The sequence below is a fragment of the Mastomys coucha genome, unplaced genomic scaffold (genome assembly GCF_008632895.1).
Source record: "Mastomys coucha isolate ucsf_1 unplaced genomic scaffold, UCSF_Mcou_1 pScaffold3, whole genome shotgun sequence".
Classification (NCBI taxonomy): domain Eukaryota; kingdom Metazoa; phylum Chordata; class Mammalia; order Rodentia; family Muridae; genus Mastomys; species Mastomys coucha.
This window is the reverse complement of record NW_022196909.1, coordinates 35,376,990-35,400,590: the sequence shown is the minus strand read 5'-3', so window position 1 is coordinate 35,400,590 and position 23,601 is coordinate 35,376,990. Positions and strand designations below refer to the sequence as shown.

Below are 23,601 nucleotides of genomic sequence, written 5' to 3'. Positions count from 1 at the left end.
CTAGGTCCACACTTTTTCTTAGCAGGTCACGCGCGCGAATGATCACCACAGACTGTCATCCATTTTTTTCTGACCACAGTAAAATTCCCAGTTAGCATCCCAACCACACGCACGACATAAAACCGGTTTTCAGTGTGTTGAACTGGAGAAGCTTAGCTGGCTAATACCATTTCCCCATCAGCCTCTGCTAAACGCCCACACCCAAAGGACCACACCTCACGTTCCCGTACGCGAGCATGCGTGCTTTAGCCTTGGGATTGGTTGGTTTTGTTTGCTCCGTGCTGTCTTGAAATATGCCTGGGAATGGGGCCGACCCTATTCTGGCTAAGAACAGCCTTCGTCGGGCTGTTGGGGTGGGAGGACGGGCGAGCTGGTCCCTGCACAACAGAGTTAAGCTCAGATGAAAAGAGGTTTGTTGGAATAAGGCCTCAAACGGGGGTGGGGGTGGGGAGGGGGGGACAGATCGCTCATCAGTGGGGAAATAACATGGCGTCCAACGGTGAGTTCCTGGGGGTCACACATCCTATAAAGTGGGCAATGACAGGAAGGAGGGTGCATCCCTGCAAGAAGCAACATGCAGCAGGGAGACTTACTTTGGGTCCCTGTTTAAGGGACAAAGGTCATCATGGTGGGAAAGGCATGGCGACAAGAACTTGAGACAGGTAGCCGTGTTACACGCGCAGTCAGAAAGTACAGAAAAGAGAGAGAGGCTCTAAAGTCTTATGACCTCCCTTTAGTGACCCACCTTCCTAAAGGTCACAAGGGTTCAAACATGCAAACCTATGGGAGAAATTCCCCATTGCAACCACAGCGGAGTCAAATGGCGACCCGTGACTCCACTTCAAAGGGTGGACCATCCCTTTCGGGGTTCTATGCTCCTAAATTTAGTATGCTGGGCACAGGCTGTGTTCTCTTTGTGACTCAGACTGCACTGCCTTCAAAAACAAAATTCTAAAGGTCACGCTCAGAGGGAAAGCATTCCCCCGTCCCCTGAGTGAGGGCTACTGTGGTCCAAACACAGGGTCCTACAAGACAGCTCACAGAACGAGCCGTTGAATTCTTTTCGTCTGTTTATTTCTAGAAGAGACTTTCCGTAAACGGCTGCCATGCCAAGCTCCTGTCAGAGGGCCATGCCAACCTTCTGCAGACAACTTTCCACCCATATCCTGGCTCTGGATTCAGACCTATCTCCAAGGAGGTCTAGTGGGGTTGAAGCCAGTCCTGGGCTGCTTCTGGACTGAGGTCACTCGCCAACACTTAGGTCAACACAGACAGTACATCTGTCCTGCCAGGATCATACACTGGATATACCCGCTCCGGCTCAGCTCTTTTTTATTTGTGCAGGACCAAGCTAAGGGAACATAGCATCTCTCAGGCTCGGGTCCTCTGTGCAAATGGCCTCTGAGCCCATAGAGACCTAATGAGATCTCAGATAAAAGCCACTGGCATGGTGTGGATTCGCACCACCATCGAACATCAGGATTGACAGAGATCACAAATGAGCACTTAATTTTCTCAGCCATAAAACCATGGGCTACACAAATTCTCCGCAAACAGACCTGCCACTCTATCCTCCTGGAATCTGAGGACTTTCGATCTTCAAACAGAAGATGAGGAGGGCCCTGTGCATTTTTCTTTAATGCAATGGGCTTCCCTTCAAGGCCCCTTTAAGTAGCTTCTCTGACTGTGAGGAAAGCCGACAACGTCAGGAATCCTTGACTCGCCTGCTGATGGCAAGCATACAGGTCAGCACACCTCAGCAGCAATCCAGAGGTGCAGTGTAGCTCCTGAACAAACTCACTCACCTTGGCTGAAGTCGCACCGTTTCCTGGCACCTGAAGATGCTGCTTTGTGGACTCTCATCAGCCGGTGTTCCCACTCTGCCCTGGCACTCTGACTGGTTGGGTACCACATGCTCTGCCTCCTACAAGACAATAAAAGGAGTCATCCTACCAATGAGCTGTCTGAGGCAGTCATTTCCACAGCGCTACCTCTGGGCCGGGCTTAGTTCAGGGCAAGAGGCAACTACAGGCACCTACCTCTCACTCTCCTGACTTGCATGTAGGAAGGGAGACAACTCCATGACCAAATTTAATAGGCATTTTTTTTTCTCCCACTCAATTGATGATCTGAGGTTATAGAAAGGAGAGGATGCCACTTCTAAAAATATAAGATTTTTTTTTTTTTAGGCATTAAAAATTATATATTAGGGACAAGAGAGATGGCTCAACTTGCAGAGGATGCCAGTTCGTTTTCCCACACCCACACTGGCAACTCACAACTGTCTGTGACTCCAGGCCCAGAGGGGACTCCACCATCCCATAGGCAGCTGCACTCAAGTGTGCACACGTACACAGAGGCTTAGCCGGGAAGTGGTGGTGCACACCTTTAATCCCAGCCCTTAGGAGGCAGAGGCAGGCGGATTTCTGAGTTTGAGGCCAGCCTGGTCTACAGAGTGAGTACCAGGACAGCCAGGGCTACATAGAGAAACACTGTCTCGAAAAATAAAATAAAATAAATAAAAATAAAAAGTTAAAACATACTTTTTAGAGATTCCTGTGTTTTATAAGTCTTTCGCCTACATGCATGTATGCATGTGCACCGTGTGCATGCTGGGTACCCAGAGAGAGGCCAGAAGAGGTATTGGATGCCCAGAACTAGAATTACACAGATGGTTGTGAATCGCCGTGTGGATGCTAGGAAACAAGCCCAGAGCCTCAGAAAAAGCAACAAGTGCTCTTAACTGCTGATCTGTCTCTCTAAGCCCAGTGAAATAGTTTTGTTAAAGGACATTGCAGAAAACCTCATAACAATAGCTATAAATTTAATACAGCAACACTTATAAGATACTCATTTTTTATTTAAAAAAAATGTATGAATACTCCTAGACACAAACAGGTTGGGATGAGCTGAACTAAGCTCTTAATAGTAATTACCTGTGAGGATGTCATTTTTGCTACATTTGGGGTCCAATATGGATTTCCCAAGCTTTTTTAATAACAGAAAGATGTTCTTTCTATATGAAGAAATAACTTAAAGCTAGTCTGAACACTAAGGCACACTCATTCCATGTACTCCACTCCCATGTCTGCCTGATCTCTCTCCACTGCCCCCTATGTAACTATGGCCGTCAGCTTACCCAGCATCCACACAGACCCCAACTCCCAAGTGTCCACGATGCCATTACCATTGAGATAAAAACCCTTCTGAGGGCTGAGCTGCAGTGGGTAACACAAACACATTCATACTTCAACTAACCCTGCTTCAATACACACACAGAGAGAGAGAGAGAGAGACAGACAGACAGACACAGAGAGACAGAGAGACAGAGACAGACAGAGACAGAGACAGAGAGACAGAGACGGAGATAGAGAGAGACAGAGACAGAGAGACAGAGACACAGAGACAGAGAGACAGAGAGAGAAAGAGAGAGAGAATGAATGGGGGGAGAGAAATGGAAGATCCGGGACCCACAATTGAACTCCTGTCATCTTTAAACTGTGACCAGCTTGTGGCAAATTCCTCTCAGAATGAAATGGTCCCTCTGCACCTACTGAATGAGATACTAAAATGAGAATCCATGAGCAATTCAGTAATTCCTGATGACTAATAAATACAGTCAAATTATGTGGGATGTGGGGGTGATGTTGCATTGGTCTCTGCAGGATAGATCAAAGGTAAGAGAGACCCAGCCTCTTCGAGCGTGATGGGTTAGAGCCATCTAGGTCAAATGTCCTATACGTCGTTTTCCCAAAATATTAGAATAACCTAGAATGGCCACATAGCCACCAGTCTTCTAACAGGAAAACTGTTATGATTGTCGTCCTATAAGAGGGAGGACAGACCTTTAAAAGGCTCCGCAGAGCAGCTGACTTAGACAGATACAGACGACACCCACAGCCAAACAGTAGATGGAGTTTGGGGACTCTTACAGAAGAATAGGAGGAAGGACTGCAGGCCCCCAAGGGGATAGATAGGAACTCCAACCAACAGAGTCAACCTGGACCCCTAGGGCTCTCAGAGTCTGAACCACAATCCAAAGAACATACTCAGGCTAGACCTAGGTCTCCTGCACGTATGTAGCAGATGTGTTCTTCTAGCTGGGCTGCCTTGTTTGGCCTCAGTGGGGAAGGATGTGCCTAGCCTTGCAGAGACTTGAAGTGCCAGGGTGGGAGGGATGCCCAGGGTTGGGGAAGGCATCTGCTCAGAGAAGAAGAGAAGAAGGGATTGGGGGTGGGTGGGGGGGAAGGATTGTGGGAGGGGGTGATGGAGATGAGGCAGTGAGCAGAATGTAAGGTGGATAAATAAAAAAAGTAAATGAAATTTAGAAAGAAAAAGAGGTAGGAGAAAGAGGAGAAGGCTAAGGAAGAGGAGTAAACAGAGAGAATCAAGATACTATCTTGACCCTTCCAAGGTTCCAGACCCTTCCAAGACCTTCGCTGGGCCAAGTTTTATTTGTCTTGCCCTGGCTCTTCCGACTCAGTAGCTGCCTCCAGAAAGGTCTATGTCAAAATATTGGCAGAAGTTCCTCGAACACAGTGGTTTTCAAGAAAAAGGGGTGCTGTTTGCTACCAGCACAGCGTGTGACCTTAGACCAAGTTACACGAACGACCTTAGGCCTCAGTCTCCTTGTCTGTAACACGGGGATCGGCTCTGCAACCTCACAAGGGGGATTAAGACGTGACTAGAATCATTCAGTGCCTTTCAGACAACTAGAGGTCTGGACAGGAGAAAACGCTCAAAAAAAAAAAAAAAAAAAAAAAAAAAAAAAAAAAAAAAAAAGACCAAACCTTCTGTCTCAGCCTTCCAACTGTTCTCTCTCTCTTCTCTATGTCTATCTTCCTGTCATCTGGCCAGGTAGAGATCTTGCATCCAACATCTTTTCCTGCATCTGACATCTTCATCGGCCCTCTGTATCACCCCTCATGTGCGTCAAGTCTAGCCTCACCGGTGTGATGAACCAAAGCATGAGAACCTGGTTTTGTGTCCCACAGAAAGATCCCACAGAAAGCCAGGCACGGTAACATGTGTCTTTAATCTAGGCAGCTATGGCAAGATGGGAGGCAGACACAGGAACATCCCAGGGAGCATGTGGGCTGCTAGCCTGGTATACACAAAACAACAAAAGACCCTGCGCCTCAAACAAGGAGGAAGGCGAAGACGGTCAACTGAGGTTGTAATCTGACCTTGCACACATGATATCTCAAACACGGCACTCATGACCATGAACTTACACAGGAAGAAAGATCATGAAAATGTGGCTTTGTTATGAAAAAAATGACCTGGTTCTTTTAAAAAAAAAATAGCTTAGAGAACCAATTCTTTGGTTGTAGCTTTAAAATAACTGATTCCCTTGTCATTAGTTCAACAATAAATCAAAGTCCTTCTATACACAACCACAAGGTGAGATTGCATATGCTCCTCTTCTGTATAAATGGTCCCCTGGCTCTTGTCTACTTAGTAAATAAATTTCTAGGGGAAGACAGACATCCAGAGGATGTGTCCATGCCTACTTTCTTTTTGTTTGTTTGTTTGTTTGTTTGTTTGTATTGAGACAAGATTTCACTACATAACCCTGGCTGTACTGGAACTCGCTCTGTAAACCAGGCTAGCCTTGAACTTGGAGATCTGTCTGGCCTTTGCCTCCCTAAGGCTGGTATTAAAGGCATGCACCACCACTGCCCAGCTACATACCTACTTTCTAAATCCAGTGTGAATGTTTACTGACTTCCTCAAGTAAGTAAAGCACTTTTTCATAGTTACATAACCTCATTTAAAATCTAGGAATGGGCTTTAATTATTCTACTCTCTGCAGTGAGAAAACTGAGAGAGAAAGGAAGAGAAAGAGAGAGAGAAGGAAGGAGGAAGAAGGAAGGAGGAGGAGGAGAAGGGGAATGGGAAGGAAGAAGGAGGAGGAGGAGGAGAAGGGGAATGGGAAGGAAGAAGGAGGAGGGGAAGAAGGAGGAGGAGGGGGAGGGGGAGGAGAAGGAGGAGGTGGGACAGGGGGAGGAGTAGGAGGAGGGGGAGGAGGAGTAGGAGGAGGAAGAGGAGGAAGAGAAGGAAGAGGAGAAGGGGAAGAGGAGGAAGAGGAGGAGGAGGGTGAGGAGGATGAGGATGAGGATGAGGAGGAGGAGGAGGAGGTGGAGGAGGAGGAGGAAACCTACCCAAACTCTGAAGATGGCCTTTTATGCAAAAGGTGAATTCAAAGACTTTGAAATATACAACTGACATTTAATATATTTTTAAAACTGTTCCCACGACAGTAGACATTTTTGCTCACCTACTAAAACTAGTAACAAATACAGCTGGAAACTTAACAGGCCTCAAATCATTGAAATTATATAGTTTCTCATTAAGGAAAACTATTAAAGTGGTTTTTCATTAGGAGAGACCATAACGTCAATTCAGCGCTTCATTCAGAATAAAACTGGACCGTGCCGTGTTACTTGTCTGAGCTACAGAGCCCATACTTTAGTCCTAATTTCCCCAATCCAGATCGGAAGTCGGTCCTGCCATCTTTCAGTGACCAGTTAGCCACCCGTGTGAGCTCAGCTGCGCATAATGACACTAACAGCTGGCCTGCTGGTAGTCGAGGGTAAGATCGATGGATTGTTTGTGGCTTCCACAGTTGTTTTCCGTCTCAGCCCCACATGATGACGGATCGGCACAGGGGCTCCGAAGTGGGGAGAGAATTTTAAGAAAAAGTCTTCCGTGAACATCTCAGAGGAAATGGAGTGGGAGGCAAGAATGAGCTCCCTAGGGTATTTTGACAAAGAACTACTCCCAGTCTAGCTGCCTCTTTCCAGGAACTTACACACCTTCCTGCCTCTCGCCCTCAGAGGAGCTTGGAACGACGTCATTCCTCACTCCTTTTACAGAGCAGATAGGAAAGGTTCCTCGTGGACTCTTCGCGTTGAGCGCTTGATGTCCAGCTGGTGGCGCTATTCCGGGAGGCAGGCATGGTCGATGGGGAGGTTGAATTTAGCCGACAGAGATAGAGTGTACTACTCCTGGGCCGCTTCCTGGTTGCATCTTCTGCGCTTCTGTCTGCTAAGAAAGGCAGACCAGCCTCTAGCTCTAGGTCCCATGCTGTGACGGTCCCACTGCCAGGGTGCTCCGTCCACGTTCATGGGGCTGAGAGATGGCGGTGGGCGGTGGGAAGATGCTAATAAAATCATGATCCAACATAAAGTTTTCCTTTCATGAAGGGCTCTCTCTATCCAACACTAGGTGACTTGTGGTGGTTTGAATAGATTTGGCCCCATAGATTCATGTGCTTGAATGCTTGGCCACAGAGAATGTCACTATTAGGAAGTGTGGTCTTATTGGGAGAAGGCGTGGCCTTGTTCGAGGAAGTGAATCACTGTGTAGGCGGGGACTTTGAGGTCTTCCCGGCTCAGGCTCCGCCCAGTGTGGAATCAAGTCTCCTCCTTGCTGCCTGCAGAAGACAGGCAGGCTCCTTCTGGCTGTCCTCTGACCAAGATGTAGAACTCTCTGCTCCCCAAGTATGTTGCCGTGATGATGATGGACTGAACCTCTGAACCCGTAAGCCAGCCCCAATGAAATGTTGTCTTTTAGAAAAGTTAACGGTTCTGTTGCTGGGAAGATATACCATGACCAAGACAAATTATAAAAGGAGGCACTTATGTGAGGGCTTGCATACAGATTTAGAGGGTTAATCCATGTGATGGTTTACAAATGCTCGGCCCAGGGAGTGGCACTCCTAGGAGGTATGGCCCTGTTGGAGTAGGTATATCACTGTGGGCATGGGCTTTAAGACCCTCCTCCTAGCTGCCTGAAAGTCAGTCTTCCACTAGCAGCCTTCAGATGAAGATGTAGAACTGTCAGCTCCTCCTGCACCATGCCTGCCTGGACGCTGCCATGCTCCCACCTTGATGATAACGGACTGAATCTCTGAACCTGTAAGCCAGCCCCAATTAAATGTTGTCCTTATAAGAGTTGCTTTGGTCATGGTGTCTGTTCACAGCGGTAAAACCCTAACCATTATCATTATCATCATGGCAGAGAGGATGGCAGCTGGCAGATGCAAAGCAGAGGGTGAAAGCTTACATCTGATCAACAAGTTGCAACAAAGTGGGGGAGGGTAGACAGACCAGGCCTAACATGGGCTTTTGAAACCTCAAAGCCCATCCCCCAGTGGCACATCTCCTCCAACAAGGCCAGACCTCCCAATCCATCCCAAATAGTTCCACAAATAGGGAAATCAAACATTCAAAAATATAAGCACATGGGGACTGTATTGGTTTTGTGTGTCAACTTGACGTGAGCTACAGTCATCAGAGAGGAGGTGAGAGGTTAAAATCTTCAAACGGTACTGTGGGAACTTAAGTCATTAGTTGAACTCAGTGGGAGACCAGCTCCCAGAACCTAAAAACAATGGGAGACCAGTTCCCAAGAACCCAGAAACAAGGGAACCAAGATGACTTGGCCCAAGAACTCAGAAACAACCTGGCCCAAAACAATTGCCAGGTGGCTAGCCCGCCCCTGGACCCTAGCACAAGCCAGCACCAATCAGAAACCACCCTGTACCTTCCCCTTACCCCAGTCTTCCCTTTTGCCCCAGCAACTGCTCAGAAATAAAAAGCTGCCTAAGACCTTGCTCAGGGCCAGACTCCTCTACCCCTGCGAGGGATATGAGTCTCGCCCCAGCTAGCTGGAATAAAAAGCCTCTTGCAGATTGCATCAAGTCCGTGTCTTGGTGGTGTGTAGGGTCATCGCTCCCGGGGTTGAGTGTGGGGGTCCCTCCGGGAATCTCACAGAAGGAGCCTCCCTTGAGGAAATGCCTCCATGAGATCCAGCTATAAGACATTTTTTTTTTTCCAAGTAGTAACCAATTCAGAAGGGCTCAGTTCATTGTGGTTGGTGCCATCCCTGGGTTGGTGGTCCTAGGTTCTATAAGAAACCAGACTGAGCAAGCCAGGGGAAACAAGCCAGTTAGGAACATCAGCCTCTGCATCAGCTTCTGCCCTGCTTGAGTTCCTGTCCTGACTTCCTTTGATGATAAACTGTAATATGGAACTGTGAGTGAAATTAACCCTTTTTGCAGGGCGGTGGTGGCCCACGCCTTTAATCCCAGCACATGGGAGGCAGAGGCAGACGGATTTCTACAGAGACCAGCCTGGTCTACAGAGTGAGTTCCAGGACAGCCAGGGCTTAGAAAGAGAAACCCTATCTCGAAAAAACAAAACAAAAAGACAAAAAAATGAAAAACTAAAACAAAAAGACAAAAACAAAAGAAATTAACCCTTTTCTCCCTGCATTGTTTTTGGTCCTGCTGTAACAATAGTCTCACTGTAACAATAGTAGCTCTAACTCTGACAGGAGCTTCATGAACCCCTCCATTAGGAATCCATTAGCTGATTACAAATTCTGGGGGGGTTTATGAGCAAGCCCCTCCCCAGTAGCAAATTTTCCCTAATGATAAATCCTGATGGAGGGGCAGGGTCTCATGAACCCGTACCCCCAAGCAACCATTAACTGCTTATATATCTTCAGGAAAGTGTCAAAAAGCCTGGTGAGCCCCTCACCCGACCCCTACCCCCCATGCTGGAAAACGAATGAGCCCAGTCTCGTGCAAGTCTCTGGCTATTAATCACAGCCGCTCATAGTTCCAGGGGGCAACAGCCATGTCATGCATTCTAAGGAGACAGCTTTCCACAACAGCCTCCCACGCTATTACCGTGAAAGCAGTGTCCGTCCGATCAGACTTCCCCTCACTTACTCGAGAGTGCCCCAGAGCTTTGCAGAGCATGCATGTGGCAAAGCAGGCCTCTTTACAGAGCCCCTCTCTCCCTCTCTCCACCCACACCTTCTTCTGCGCTGCAACTGGACTGAGGCTGGGAGAGCCTGGCCTCAGGCAAGGCCTTGAACAGCTTGTTCTACTGGAAAAAAAATAAACTACCAAGCTTAACCATTAGCACTGGCAAAAAGGCAGGCTCTTCCTGCAGCATCCCTGGGTTAGCCTAACTTTTTAAGGATGGTTTTAGATGAGGGCACTTGTGCGTTCGGCAAGTATGTACTTTTCTGCCACGCGCGCTCGTCTACTCCAGTCATATCCAAAAAATCGGGGATAAAATCCTGATTAAGGATAAGAGGCAATAAGGATCCAAAAGGAGTTCTGTGCCTCCTGGATATTCAGACAGTTGTTGGTATCTCCTAACTCAGACGTGTTCCAGATCAGTCTTTCCAATCGTCAATACGCCCTCATAATTAGGCATAAAGGTACCCCAAGAAATGAATCGTAAAGACCCCACATGCAGTGGCTTCTGCATCCAGTTTTCCCAGTTGAGTCTTCTAGCTGTGTCTGCTATGGGTTGTTAAGCACCTGCCAGGGAGACTATATATGTAAAAGCTTAGTCACCATGGTGACAGTCCTGGGAGGAGCTTTGGTCCTGTAAGAAGAGATGGGGCCTTTGCAGGAAGTCCCAAAATCCTTAGGTGTGGTTTGTTTGAATAGGTATGGCCCCCATAGACTCCAGTGTTTGAATGCTTGGCCCACAAGAACTGGTACACTGGAGGTGTGGCCTTGTTGGAGGAACCTTGTCACTGTGGGGCCAGGCTTTGAGGTCTCCTTTGCTCAAGCTCTGCCCAGGGTTGTAGTGAGATGTTGGGTTTCTTTTAAAGCCCAGTTATGTGATATGAGTACATTTTTGTTTTAATCCCAGGTGTGGGATGTGGAGCTGTTTCAGTTCATTCTGGGGACTCTGGACAGGGAATGCATGTCAGAGCTCCGAGAAGGCCTGCAGGTGCTCGGAGGAAGAGGCGGCTTCTGCTCCCCCTGCTGCTCCTGGCTGCTCCTGTTGTGGTTTGTCAAGTGGTCATAAGCAAAGAGAGGAGATATCCTGACTACAAAGACTGGGCTGGCTCCAAGGAACCCAGCAACCCTAATCAGCAGGAAGAAACCTAAAGAGGTCTACAGGCCCCTTTCCCTCTAACCTTCTTTCTCTTCTACCTAGTGTTGGGGGAGGGAGGCGTGGAAGGGATTACGGTGGAATAAAGGTTGGAAGGGTGAGAGATGTAAAAGCCAAAAAAAAAAAAAAGAAAGAAAGAAAGAAAGAAAGAAAGAAAGAAAGAAAAAAGAAAAGAAGAGAAAAGAAAAAGAAAAGAAAAAATACACCAACAGCGTGGCACACAGTCTCTTGCTACTGCTTGCAGATGAAGATGTAGAACTCTCAGCTCCTCCTGCACCATGCCTGCCTGGATGCTGCCATGCTCCCTCCTTGATGATAATGGACTGAACCTCTGAACCTGTAAGCCGGCTCCAATGAGATGTTGTCTTTATCAGAGTTGCCTTGGTCATGGTGTCTGCTCACAGCAGTAAAACCCTAAGGCATTATGTGTGTGCCTTTGAAAGGACTGTGACGCACATTGCCGGTTCTTGCTCTCTGCTCCACTTCATCCGGGGACCGGATGCCCCTGCATAAATTCCAGCTGTCATGTACCAATCCCCCACTTCAATCAGCAGAGTCAACTACAAGGCCACCAACCATGGGCCAATCCTGGACTGTAAATGTCAAAAGCTGAGAGCTAAAGTCCCCTCCATTTACTTTTAAAGAAGCTGGCATCCAGTCTTTCATTAGAGTTAAAGCTGGCTCATGAGCTCCTCGGACGCAAGCAGAATGGACAGAGCTTTGACTTCCAAGGATGAGAAGGTGCACTGAATTGAACTATGCCGAATAAGGATCTTCTATGCAAGAGCTATGTGCTGGGTCAACAAGATGCCCCAGTGGGTACAAGTTCCCAAGCCTATTAGAGGATGCATGTCGTCTAAGTTTGGGTTCCAATTGCTGTGAACAGACACCATGACCAAGGCAACTCTTATAAGGACATTTCATTGAGGCTGGCTTACAGGCTCAGAGGTTCAGTCCATTGTCATCAAGGTGGGAGCATGGCAGCATCCAGGCAGGCATGGTGCAGGAGGAGCTGAGAGTTCTACATCTTCATCTGAAGGCTGCTAGGAGAAGACGGGCTTCCAGGCAGCTAGGATGAGGGTCTCAAAGCCCACAGTGACACACTACTACAACAAGTCCACACCCACTCCAACAAGGCCACACCTCCCAATAGTGCCACTCCCTTGGCCAAGCGTATTCAAACCAGGACACATGTAGAGACTAGAGACAAGAGGTTAATATCAAGTGTTTTCCTCGATTTATCCCCATCTTAATTGTAGAGTTTGGTTCTCTCACAGATTTACCCTTCAGCAAGCATCTGTGTGTCTTCTGCCTCCAAAGAGCTGGTCCCACTGCCATACATGGCTTTCTACCCGAATGCTGGGAATCCAAAGTCATGTCTCTATGCTTGCACGGGAGACATTTTACCGACTGAGCCACATTCTCCCCAGCCCAGAAGGAGCTGTTGATATGGGATGCAGGAAAAGCCTAAGAAAAGCTATGGGGTCTAAATATTAATCGTCCTGCCTTCTTTCTTCTTCTTCTCCTCCTTCTCCTTCTCCTTCTCCTTCTCCTTCTTCTTCTTCTAGGAAGGCTTTTTAACTCAGAAGCACAGCAGGTGAAATGAAAGAGAAAAAAAAAAGAGCCTACCATCTACAGCACTCAACACAGCCCCAACAGCTGGGATGAGGGTACCCAGTATTTCTAACACATAGGCCATGCTTCAACCTCATTCCCATAGGGCTTCGAGGCGGTGGATGTTGTTAAAGGGGACAGAACCATAGCAGGCCAGCGATACCAAGGCTAACAGAAGCAAATCTATGATGGGGAAGCTTGCGATCTTGCCTGTCCTTGTTGGCCTCGTTAAAACGGAGGTATGGCTTTGTGGTAATGGTTGTTTCGGCTCTCTGAGCTGGGGGTTTGTCATTGCCAACCAACAAACACGTGTAGAAATGAAAGTTTCACAAGGGTTCCTCTCTCGAAGGACTTGCTCTCCGTAGGATCTGTAACATACCCAGTAACTATTTGCTGATGAATTCTTAACATGAATAATTTAGCAGGACACATTTTTGAGAGTCATTTTTTTTTCTCTTTTGGTTAGACTTCATTAATAGGGTCCAGGGAGACGATAGCTCAGTGATTAAGAGCAGCGACTGCTCTTCTAGAAGTCTGGGCTCAAGTTCTGGGAACCCTATCAACACTCAGTAACTCTAATATTAATTTTTCTAGCCTCTGCAGGCAGCACGCACATTCAATGCGCAGAATACACACAGGCTAGACACCTCTACGTATACAATACAAACTAAAAACTTAAATCTCAAGAAAAGTTTTAAGATATTAATAGACAGACCCCGACTTTTAAAAAGAAACCATGAGCCGATCACGGTTCATACTGACTAATAACTTGACAGGCTTCAGAATTGCAAAGGGGACCCTCTCTAAGCCTGTCTGTGAGGGATGATCTCGACTCAGCACAGAGCAGCATCAACAGGCTGGGGTCCTGGAGTGGATAAAAGGGAACAGGCACATGAAAGAGAGCACGGTATTCATTCTCTCTGCTCCCTGCCTGCAGAACCGACGTGGCTGGCTGCCTTGTTGGGCCTGACTCCATGACTACCTAAAACTTTCTTGGCTTTCTTTTATTACAGAAGCAAGAAACATAGTGAACACAGATGCAGTCTCAAAACGATGTCATGAAAGAAGGGTCTAGATTCTTAACTTGAAACGATAAGAAAAAACTAAATGATTTAATAAAGAGAAAATCTATCAAAAAAGAAAAAAGAAAAGAAGAGGAAAAAGGAGAGAAAAGAAAAGAAAAGAAGAGAAAAGAAAATTACTTGGGTTGGAGAACCAGCTTCCAAGGCTGTGAACCCAGGGCTACCCTAAAATGAGCTCAGTGCTGACCCAGCTGTGGGACTCCATTATAGCCCTGAGAATCAAGTCCAAATTGCTGATCTGAGGCCACCGCTGGTTTTTCTTTTAAAAAGTTAATTGAATGCTTGTCATCAAGCTGTATTACACTTACTGTGAAAGATATCTGGATTTTGATGATATTAAAATATAAGAGCATGGGGCTGGAGAGATGGCTCAGTGGCTAAGAGCACTGCCGGCTGTTCTTCCAGAGGATCTGGGTTCAACTCCCAGCAACTCACACCTCTCTGGAACTCCAGTTCTAAGGGACCCGATGCCCTGCTCGGACCGCCACAGGCACCGGATACACATAAGTGGTACATCAACATGCATGCAGGCAAAATACTCATGTGTTTTGTATGTGTGTGTGTACATGTGTGTGTGTGTATATGTGTGTATATATATGTGTGTATATATATGTGTGTGTGTATATATATGTGTGTGTATATATATGTGTGTGTATATATGCGTTTGTGTATATATGTATGTATACATGTATGTATATATGTGTATATGTGTACATATGTGTATATGTGTACATATGTGTATATGTATATATATGTGTGTGTGTATATTTATATATGTGTATATGTATAAATGTGTGCATGTGTATATATGTGTGTGTATATATGTGTGTGTATATATGTGTGTGTATTTGTGTATATGTGTGTATATGTGTATATGTATGTATATATGTATGTATGTGTGTATGTGTATATGTGTATATATGTGTGCATATATATGTATGCATATATGAATGTGTGTATGTATATATTATGTGTATATCTACACATGTATTTGAACTTAAACCTTTTTTAAAATGAGACCACATGATTGATAACTAGCTAACTCACCACTACACAGTGCTTACACTATATACTACAACCACTGAGTCGACTCAGCTCTCGCTGCTGCTGCATGGGCCCCACCCCAGAACTCCCTTCTATGAGCTATATATTCCATAGCCGAGAATTTGGCAGGTAACCAAATCCAAGGTGCCCCATGTCCCGATAGGGAGGGCGGGAACGTAAATATTGGCCTTTTCTTCTTTTATGTATAGTGGAGAGGAGGGTCTGATTTTTTTTTCCCTATGAGAAATTCTCTATGCACAAATCTGAAGCATGGTGGCCAGTATAGGAGAGCTATTCTCTCTACATAGAGCTTCCAAAGACGCCTCCTCTTACAATAAGGCTCGGACTTGGGAAATGTCCAAAAAGACCCTGGACAAGAAATCACTCTGGGATGCTGACCTAGTTCGCTCTCCTGTCGCTGTGCTTAAATGCCATGACCAAAAGCAACTGTGGAGGGGGTTTACTTGGGTTTATCATCAGTCACAATCCATCACCTTGTGGAATCAGACCAGGAACTCAGATAGGAACAAAGGCAGGAACCGTGAAGGACGCCCTCCCACTGCCTTGCTCTGTGGCTCACGCAACCATGAAGGAGGCCTACAACCTAGCTCCCCGAGGCCCATGCTCGTATATATAATAACCCCGGACCACCTGCCCAGGGATGGCACCGGCACAGTGAGCGGAGCCCTCCCACATCGATCGGCAGTCAAGGAAACTGCCTCTACGGAAATGCCCACAAGCCCCGCTCTGAAGGATTCAATCCCTCAGCTGACGCTCCCTCCGATAGAACTCGGCATTTGTCAAGCTGGTAGCTGAAGGTAAGTAGGAGAGATGGAATCCGCGGCCCTTTGTGTTGCAGCCTCTACAGAGTGTTTGCTGTCCAGCTGCAAGCACGCCTCTCCTTGATGTGTGGCAGTCCAGATGTGACAAGTGACATGTGACCACACCATCAGTGCTCTCATCATGCGCAGTGTATCCTCCTCTCAGCCTTAGAAACCGCCTTCCCTATCATTTTTTTTCCACCAGAAACTCCGACTGCATAAACTGGATCCACTAGGTGAACGTGCCACGTGGTCCCATATCCGCGACCCTCTATCATTCCTACAGATCTCTAAGTCCTACCTCAGTAGCTGAACAGAAAGCCCAATTTACTGCGTGCCAAGCCAAGGGGAAGCCATCATGTAAGGGACAAAGACTTCCTGAGTAGGGCAGACAGCTTCGTGATCTTACATCACCAAGGCTGAAACAGTTACAAGTGAAACTTTTGGATACCCAGTCACCTTTCCCTGCGGGAGCAACGCTGGAGTCCTGTTGACTATAAAGTCAAAGAAGTGCAAATGCCAGAGCTAAGGTCTTCCTGTCTGGCTTTACAACCGGGCCCATGGCCATGCGCGCATGCGCGCTGACTAAAAGAAACACAAACCTTGCCCAAATCAATGACTCTAATGGTTCCTTGTCACCGTATTCCTTGTCATCGTGGCCAGGAAGGACATCAACATTTTCCTGAGAGGAAAAGACATCTTCACTTCCATTCTCATTGCGGTGACAACATAGTAGGATGTGACAGGCATGGTACCTGGCTCATGTTCTAATAACCTATTGATCTCTTACCAGGTACCACCCATGGCGGTAAGTGTTTTAAAGGATTACCTCATTTGATCTCCACAAGGACTTACAAGTCGGCCATCCCTCATTTTTACAGACAGGTCACCAGAGATGCCACACTGGGATCCAAATTCAAGCAAAACGACAAACTTCGCTCCCACCAGACAGGACGGGAAGGCCACAGCTATGGATATCACTGTCTCCTCCCGGGTGGACTATACACCCAGCCCAGCCACAAGCACAAGTCCCATCTCTCTGCATCATGGTGGCAAGAGTGTTTCAAGGCACCTTATAAAAAGATGTAGAATGTCATAGCAAAAGAGAAAGAGACCAGCTGGGCGGTGGTGGTGCACGCCTTTAATCCCAGCACTTGGGAGGCAGAAGCAGGTGGATTTCTGAGTTCAAGGCCAGCCTGATCTACAGAGTGAGTTCCAGGACAGCCAGGGCTACACAGAGAAACCCTGTCTCGAGAAAAAAAAAAAAAAACAGAGAGAGAAAGAGACCAGAGACCAGAGAGAGAAAAAGAGAGGTGAGAGTGAAATGAGAGAGAGTGAGAGAGCAAGTGAAGGAAAGAGAAAGAAAGAGAGAGAAAGGGAGAGGGAGAGAGAGAGGGAGAGAGAGAGGGAGAGAGAGAGATTGAGAGAGTGTGTACACCCTGGGATATTCTGATAGTTCAAAACCTAGTTTGAATGTCTATGAATTTTGGTGCTCGCCATCCCACTACAGCCCAAGTTGGTGGTAAATTAATACTCGGAGCAGTGTGTCATCTACATCCGTAATCTTAAGAAAGCCAGACCTTAAAGGTCACACAGTCTATCTGGTCACCAATCATTTCATAATCCGTTCTTCATCCTCAACACAACTGCTTAAACTCCAGCAACTTGTTATCAACCTGTGTCAGCTTCTCCAGACAGCAGATCCCAAATGCGTAAAGACAGACAGAATTACCACAGTGTGAAATAGGCAGAAACTTATCTTGATACTTTCTGCTCCTGGGACACACTTAAATAGAACTGCCCTGGTCACTACTGCCTGTGATGGTTTGAATAGGCGTGGTCCAGGAAGTGGCACTATTTGGAGGTGGGGCCTTGTTGGAATAGGAGTGGCCTTGTTGGAGGAAATGTGCCACTGTGGGTATAGGCTTGAAGACCCTCCTCCACATGGGAGCCAGTCTTCTCCTAGCAGCCTTCAGATGAAAATGTAGAACTCTCAGCTCCTCCTGCACCATGCCTGGCTGGACGCTGCCATGCTTCCGCCTTGATGATAATGGACTGAACCTCCGAACCTGTAAGGCAGCCCCAATTAAATGTTGTCCTTATATGAGTTGTCTTGGTCATGGTGTCTGTTCACAGCAGTAAAACCCTAAGACAATACGTAAGAGATAAGTATCCCCATAATGCCTCAGAACTATCACATAAAAAGTGACAAATCATAGTATTTGCATGCTATAAAGGCTCTTTGATGACACTGGAGTATCTCTCCAGTCTCTCCCCATCTCTCCTCAACACACAAGGAGGTCCAAGGAAGTCCACCTAAAATGGCTCTATTAAAAATTAGACCTTGGAAAGCAAGTTTGCATTCATTTCTCTGAGCTCTTTGTGGTACGTGTGAAGTGACTAACTGTTTAAGTTCCTGCCTTGACTTCCGCACAATGAGTGTCTGTAACTGTAAGCTGAAAAAAAAAAAACAAAAACAAAAACACCTTTCACATAGAAAAATTTGGACCTTGGAACTACAGAGATGGCTTGGTGGTTAAAAGCACTGGCTGCAATTCCAGAGGGCCAGGGTTCGATTCCTAACACCCACATGCTGGCTTACAACTGTAAGTCCAGTTCCAGGGGATGTGACACATTCTTCTGACCTCTGTGGGCACCAGGTGTGTATGCTGGCAAAACATCTGTACACAGTAAAAAGTGCATTATTTATTAGACCTATTCTTTTAGAAATGGAAGGAGATTCCTCTTCTGAATCTAGGCAGGCTTTATCCACCAAGGTTCTAGACACATGCAAATATAATAGAGACCATTTACTGTGGGTACTGATAACTTCTTGTGTGTTTAACACACCCTCCAAATCAATATTCTGCCCAAGTCAGCTTTTAATACAATCACCAGGATGAAAAGATATCGCCGTCTGCTGCTGCTCCTCCTCTCAGCCTCTTATTCAATTGCTATGGCCTGGAGCAAATGAATTCTCTGTGTTCTTCCACTTCCTCCACAGCAAAAAGGGACCGTGAGAGCCGATGGACCTCCAGGGGTAGTTATGACACTTAAATGCGTTATTGCTTCTGACACTCGAGACAAGGCTGCACACAGACACCCAGTGTAGATGCCACCATCAACCAGTGTTAAGATGGGGCAGGCGCAGAGATACACGTAGCATCAGAAATCACTTACCCCCTCTTTGACCACAGAAAGAGACATTAAAGTAAACCAACTCGGAAAGCAATTAGTCAGCAAAATGTATTCAGAGGCGGAGCATCCCGTGAACGGATACTGCCATACGCTCCGGTGGTGTCGTTTCTAAAACTTGAACCGAATACTGAAAGTTCAATTCTTGGAAAGTAGCATAAAGCTTACGAATTATCGTAGCCACCAGTTTTGAGTTTTGAAAAAACAGTTCTTTAAAAACAGAGTCCACAAAGACCTTCATGATGTTTGGAATCGGAATTCTGTGCCTACTGCCCAGAGATTAGAGCCTCTGACTAACCCATCACGAGCCTGAGACATCCTCATGCTGACCACCAACCCTGAGTCTACCTTGAGTCCACCAACGCTAATCGGACATTTTCGTCACTGTGAAGTCATTCCAGGCAAACAAGTTGAAAGGAGAGAGAGTTTATTTTTGCTCATGGCAGGGGCAGCCCATTGGGGAAGACAGCTCCCATTGTGGTGGCCAGAGAGCAGACACTTGACTTCCTGTGCCAGCGCCTTTCTTCCTCCTTCTCTTTTATTCCACACCAACCTCCAGCCTGTGGAAGCTGCTGCCTGTAAAACCTCTTGTGCACACACACGCATGGGTGTGCTCTGATCAACGTAATCCGTGTAATCAACTGATCAGCGCTAACCACTGTACCACCCGGGCCTGCACACAGCTGGCTACTCATAAGTGGTTTGACGGAACAGCAAACTCTGAAGTCCTGCCCAGCATACAGCCTACCAACTCCTCTAACCACCAATCCTTGTTCCTACAGATACTTCTATCAGAAAGGGTTCCTAATTTCCCATAATGCTTGGCTTTTCGATTTGGGGGTTTTGCTCGTTTGTTTAGCACAAGGGTGAAACCTTTGGGGAAGGTTGGTTTGGGTTTTTTGTAGGGTTTGTTGGTGGAGAGAGTTCCTGCCTTTTTAACTTTCCTTTTGGGTGGAAAAGGTCATCAAAGTTGCCAGAATCCCTGCATGTAACAGATAAAACAAAATTAAATCAAATTAAATAAAGTTAAAAGAAAGCCACTTCCCATATTTACTAGGGTGCCATTCAAAATGGCCATGAGATGGAATGAACCTATGTGCCCATGAGCACATGAGTGAGTAAAAAAAAAAAAAATAAAAATAAATAAGAACAGTAAATACACAGGAAATAAATGCATGTTTTTTACGGGAAAGTGGACGAAGCTGAAAAAATACCACGTTAAATGAAATAAGCCACACGGAGGGATACCCATCACATTTTTCTCATAAATGTGCAAACTAAACAAAGATGACAGAATCCAGGAAGACAGTGAAGGGAGAGGGCCAGGAGAGGGAATGTGATTAAGGCACTGGCTGTACATTTGTGAAGATACCATAGTCAATCTCATTCATTATACATTAATAAATCATTAGAGTTGTAAACACTTAATGAGGAAAGAACCTGAGATCTTTAGCCTTTGTCCATTTTGTACATAGAATTCAGCTAATTTGGGCTTTCGTTTAATCCTCGTGTTCCTCACGGACAGCCATCTTTGGTCTTCGGGTGGCTAGGCTGTTGGCATTTCTGAGCCAGCTGCCAGTTTCACTAGAGAGGAGAAGGCACTGCTTAGAGGAAGAGGTGGATGGGAGGGAGCCATGTCCTCTGGGAAGCCGTAAGCTATAACAGCCCATAATGTCCCTGGGCTTTCAATTCCGCTGGGTCATACTTAAGGGTGGCCAGGATTTTCCAAACGTAAACACATTGAACGGTCAACGATAACCCTTAGGCCATGCTGGTCGACTGACTTAGTTCTAACCCTTAGTAGTTTCCTCTTGGTGTTTAATGTTAGTTGCAGCTAAACCTCCCTCAAATCAGATACCTGAGTGAGCTCTTGCTACAAGAGCTTTCCCTGGCCCATGCCCGTTACCCAGCCAGCAGTTCTAACAATGTGACTCGGCACTGTGAGGAAAGCAAGCCTCGGGTCCCCCCATGCTCTGTTTCTAGTGACTGGCAGCTTATCAAGCAATGAAGTTGGGAGGGTCGAGGAGGACAAGAAGATCGGTGGAAGACGAAATCAAGATCTGTTGAATGAGAAAGCCAGGTCTAACCATGACCACAGAGGATTGATAAGGTAAGCCGTGCCAGAGGCAGTTATGGGACACGGTACTTCAGAGAGTTCAGCGGTCCTCATGTGTGAGTAAGCACACAACACAAGCCTCAGTTAAAAAAGCTGCAGAATTCCAAACCAGCAAGATCGGGCTGGCTACGTATCTTCAATAGGATTAGTGTACGGAACGTGGTTCTATTGTTCTGTGGCAGAAAGTGTGTCACTTTTTATTATTTTTAATAAAGAAGCAGCTCATTAAAGTCAGCCTTCTTAACAAGAGATGGATGGATTGATAGATGGATGAATATATGATATGATAGATAAATAGATGATAGATACACAGATAGATGATAGATAGATAGATAGGTAGGTAGATAGATAGATAGATAGATAGATAGATAGATAGAGTCAGACTTCTTATTGTGTTATCATGGCCACTACCCAGGCAAGGCAGATCCTGTAAGAAGGATAGTCCAAAAACTCTGGGTAAAGAGTTTGAACCCTTCTGGGTACCTTCTCATCCTGATTGTCAGCAACTTTCCTCTGGGTATTGATGTGATCTAAACCCTAGAGAGAAAACAAATACTGGAACATATCTTGATTTCCACCAACTATTGTGTCCCTGTGATGGCTTGAATATGCTTGGTCCACGGGACGTGTCACTATTAGGAGGTGTGGCATTATTGGAGAAAGTGTGGCCTTGCTGGAGGAAGTGTGTCACCGAGAGGGGTGGGCTTTGAGGCTCCTATGCTCAGGCTCCATTCAGTGTGGACAGAGCCTCCTCCGGGTGGTCTCCAGAAGCCAGTCTTCTCCTGTTTGCCTTCAGCTCAAGATGTAGAACTCTCAGCTCCTCCAGCACTGTGTCTGCCTGGATGCTGCCATGCTTCCCACCATGATGATAATGGACTGAACCTCTGAAACTGTAAGCCAGCCCCAATGAAATGTTTATCTTTATAAGAGTTGCCTTGGTCATGGTGTCTGTCCACAGCAGTAAAGCCGTAACTAACGCAGTCCCCTTATTAGATCACCTTTATCCTCAAAAGATATACAGAAACTGTTTAAAAGTTTAATTTTATGTGTATGTACATGTGAGTGCAGCACCCCCAGAGGCCAGAAGAGGGCGGTAAAATCTACTAAAGCTGCAGTTCCGGGTGATTGTGAGCGGCACAACGTAGGTGCTAGGATCTGATGCTGGGTCCTCTACAAGATCATCAGCAAGTGCTCTTAACCACTGAGTCATCTTCCCATTCCCCCCATCCCGGGCCCCCACAAAGAAAATTCTAATTTCTGACAGGTCTGGAGTGACAGAGGTACTTTGTACAAATGCACCCTAGAAGAGGTAGCATGGCCACTCCTGATGGGCTCACCAGAGTTAGCAAATAAAATATAGGAATTTAAGTTTCAGATAAACCTTGAGTTTATGCTAAGTAGTTTAATTAGGTACATAACATATAATATTTAGACCACTTTTATTCTAAAAAATATATATATTACTTATCTGAAATTTAAATTTAGTAGATCAGTCTGTATTTAATCTGGCAACTATACCTTTCTGGAAAGCATGGAGCCCCAAACTGCAGGCGTGCAATGGACATAGTCTCACCATCCGATCTAACTATAGTTGACAGTGTTTAGATGGGCAATTCTTAGTTACCCAGAATGTCAGCTCATTATTTTTCTGCTGTCCAGACTTTATAAACATCTTTTCTCCCTAGCTCCAGAGCAGGTTGTGTCAGCAGTTCCTAAACTAGCTTCTATCTTGTCAAATGAATGAGGATCTGTTCTTGACAATGTCACCAAGCACTGGAAGGTACGGACTGTCACGTGTGGGTAAGCAGGAGCCCAGCTCCCACATCACAGAGATATACAGATGGTCAAGTCGTCAAGTCATCCTATTAGAAGTCTTTTTATATCAAATTTAAAAATGCTGCCAAGTTGTGACACACCCCACGGCTGCCCCTAATCCAAAGGTTAGTTGGCATGCTCCAAGTAAGAAACACTACTTTTTGCCCTTTAAATAATACAGCAGCATGTGTGGGCTCTAAAGTTTCACTTGGCCACGGAGAGTATTTAAAACTAGACCTCCATTTCTTGTTCCTCGAAATAATAAAGGGAGCGCTTAATTGATGGAATGCTACCGAAAACCTGAGTTCTTGCCTCAATAACAGAACATGACAACTACACTGATTAGAGTTCTTTTGTCTTCTAGTCTTTGCCATTAACATCATTAATACTTCAGTATTTTGAAGGATCAGAAGACGGGGGCGGGGGAGGCCAATTAATATAGTGTTCCTTCAGTTAGGCGCTCTTTTGAATAGACAACGTGAAAGTCATTGTGCCATTGGCCATCACTCATGCCCTGTCCCCCACAGCACTGCGTAGAGCATTTCTTCCTGGTCCAGTGCATTACAGGATTGTAATTAGCAGGGTAGCACATGACCAGCTCTGGATAATTAATAAGGAGAGAACACAAGTTCTATGTAGCCCTGTAGCCCCGGGACTTTTGAGTAGTTGGCATAGTAACCTCGAGATCCTTTTTCTCTGAGACTTAACAACCAGAAATGCTTACTTTTTCTAAACAGAGCTTCACTGACAGAGCTTCACTGACTAACTTCAGTGAACAGGGCCTTCCCATCAGTCAACCAAGGCTACAAGGCACACAGGAGAAGTCCATCTTTGTGGGTTTACATCACTAGAGGCTACAGGTTGTTGGTTGGGTTAGCAATCTAGTTTAATTCAAGGTGCTTGTTTACTTAGGTTTAATATATACTCAGCCAAATGGAAATAAAGCATCCTATAAACTGCTTATACCCCTACCCCTAAAAGTT

At 46.1% G+C, this 23,601-nt stretch overlaps 1 protein-coding gene across 5 annotated transcripts in view; it reads right to left on the bottom strand.

The window, feature by feature from the left end:
* Positions 1-23,601, bottom strand: part of Fam13c (family with sequence similarity 13 member C) — a 109,265-nt gene that overhangs the window by 66,976 nt on the left and 18,688 nt on the right. For all 5 annotated transcript variants that reach the window (XM_031346598.1, XM_031346600.1, XM_031346595.1 and 2 more), the window contains one exon: positions 1,806-1,924. In XM_031346598.1, the coding sequence (XP_031202458.1) occupies positions 1,806-1,924 (119 nt within the window). The remainder of the gene's footprint in view (positions 1-1,805; positions 1,925-23,601) is intronic.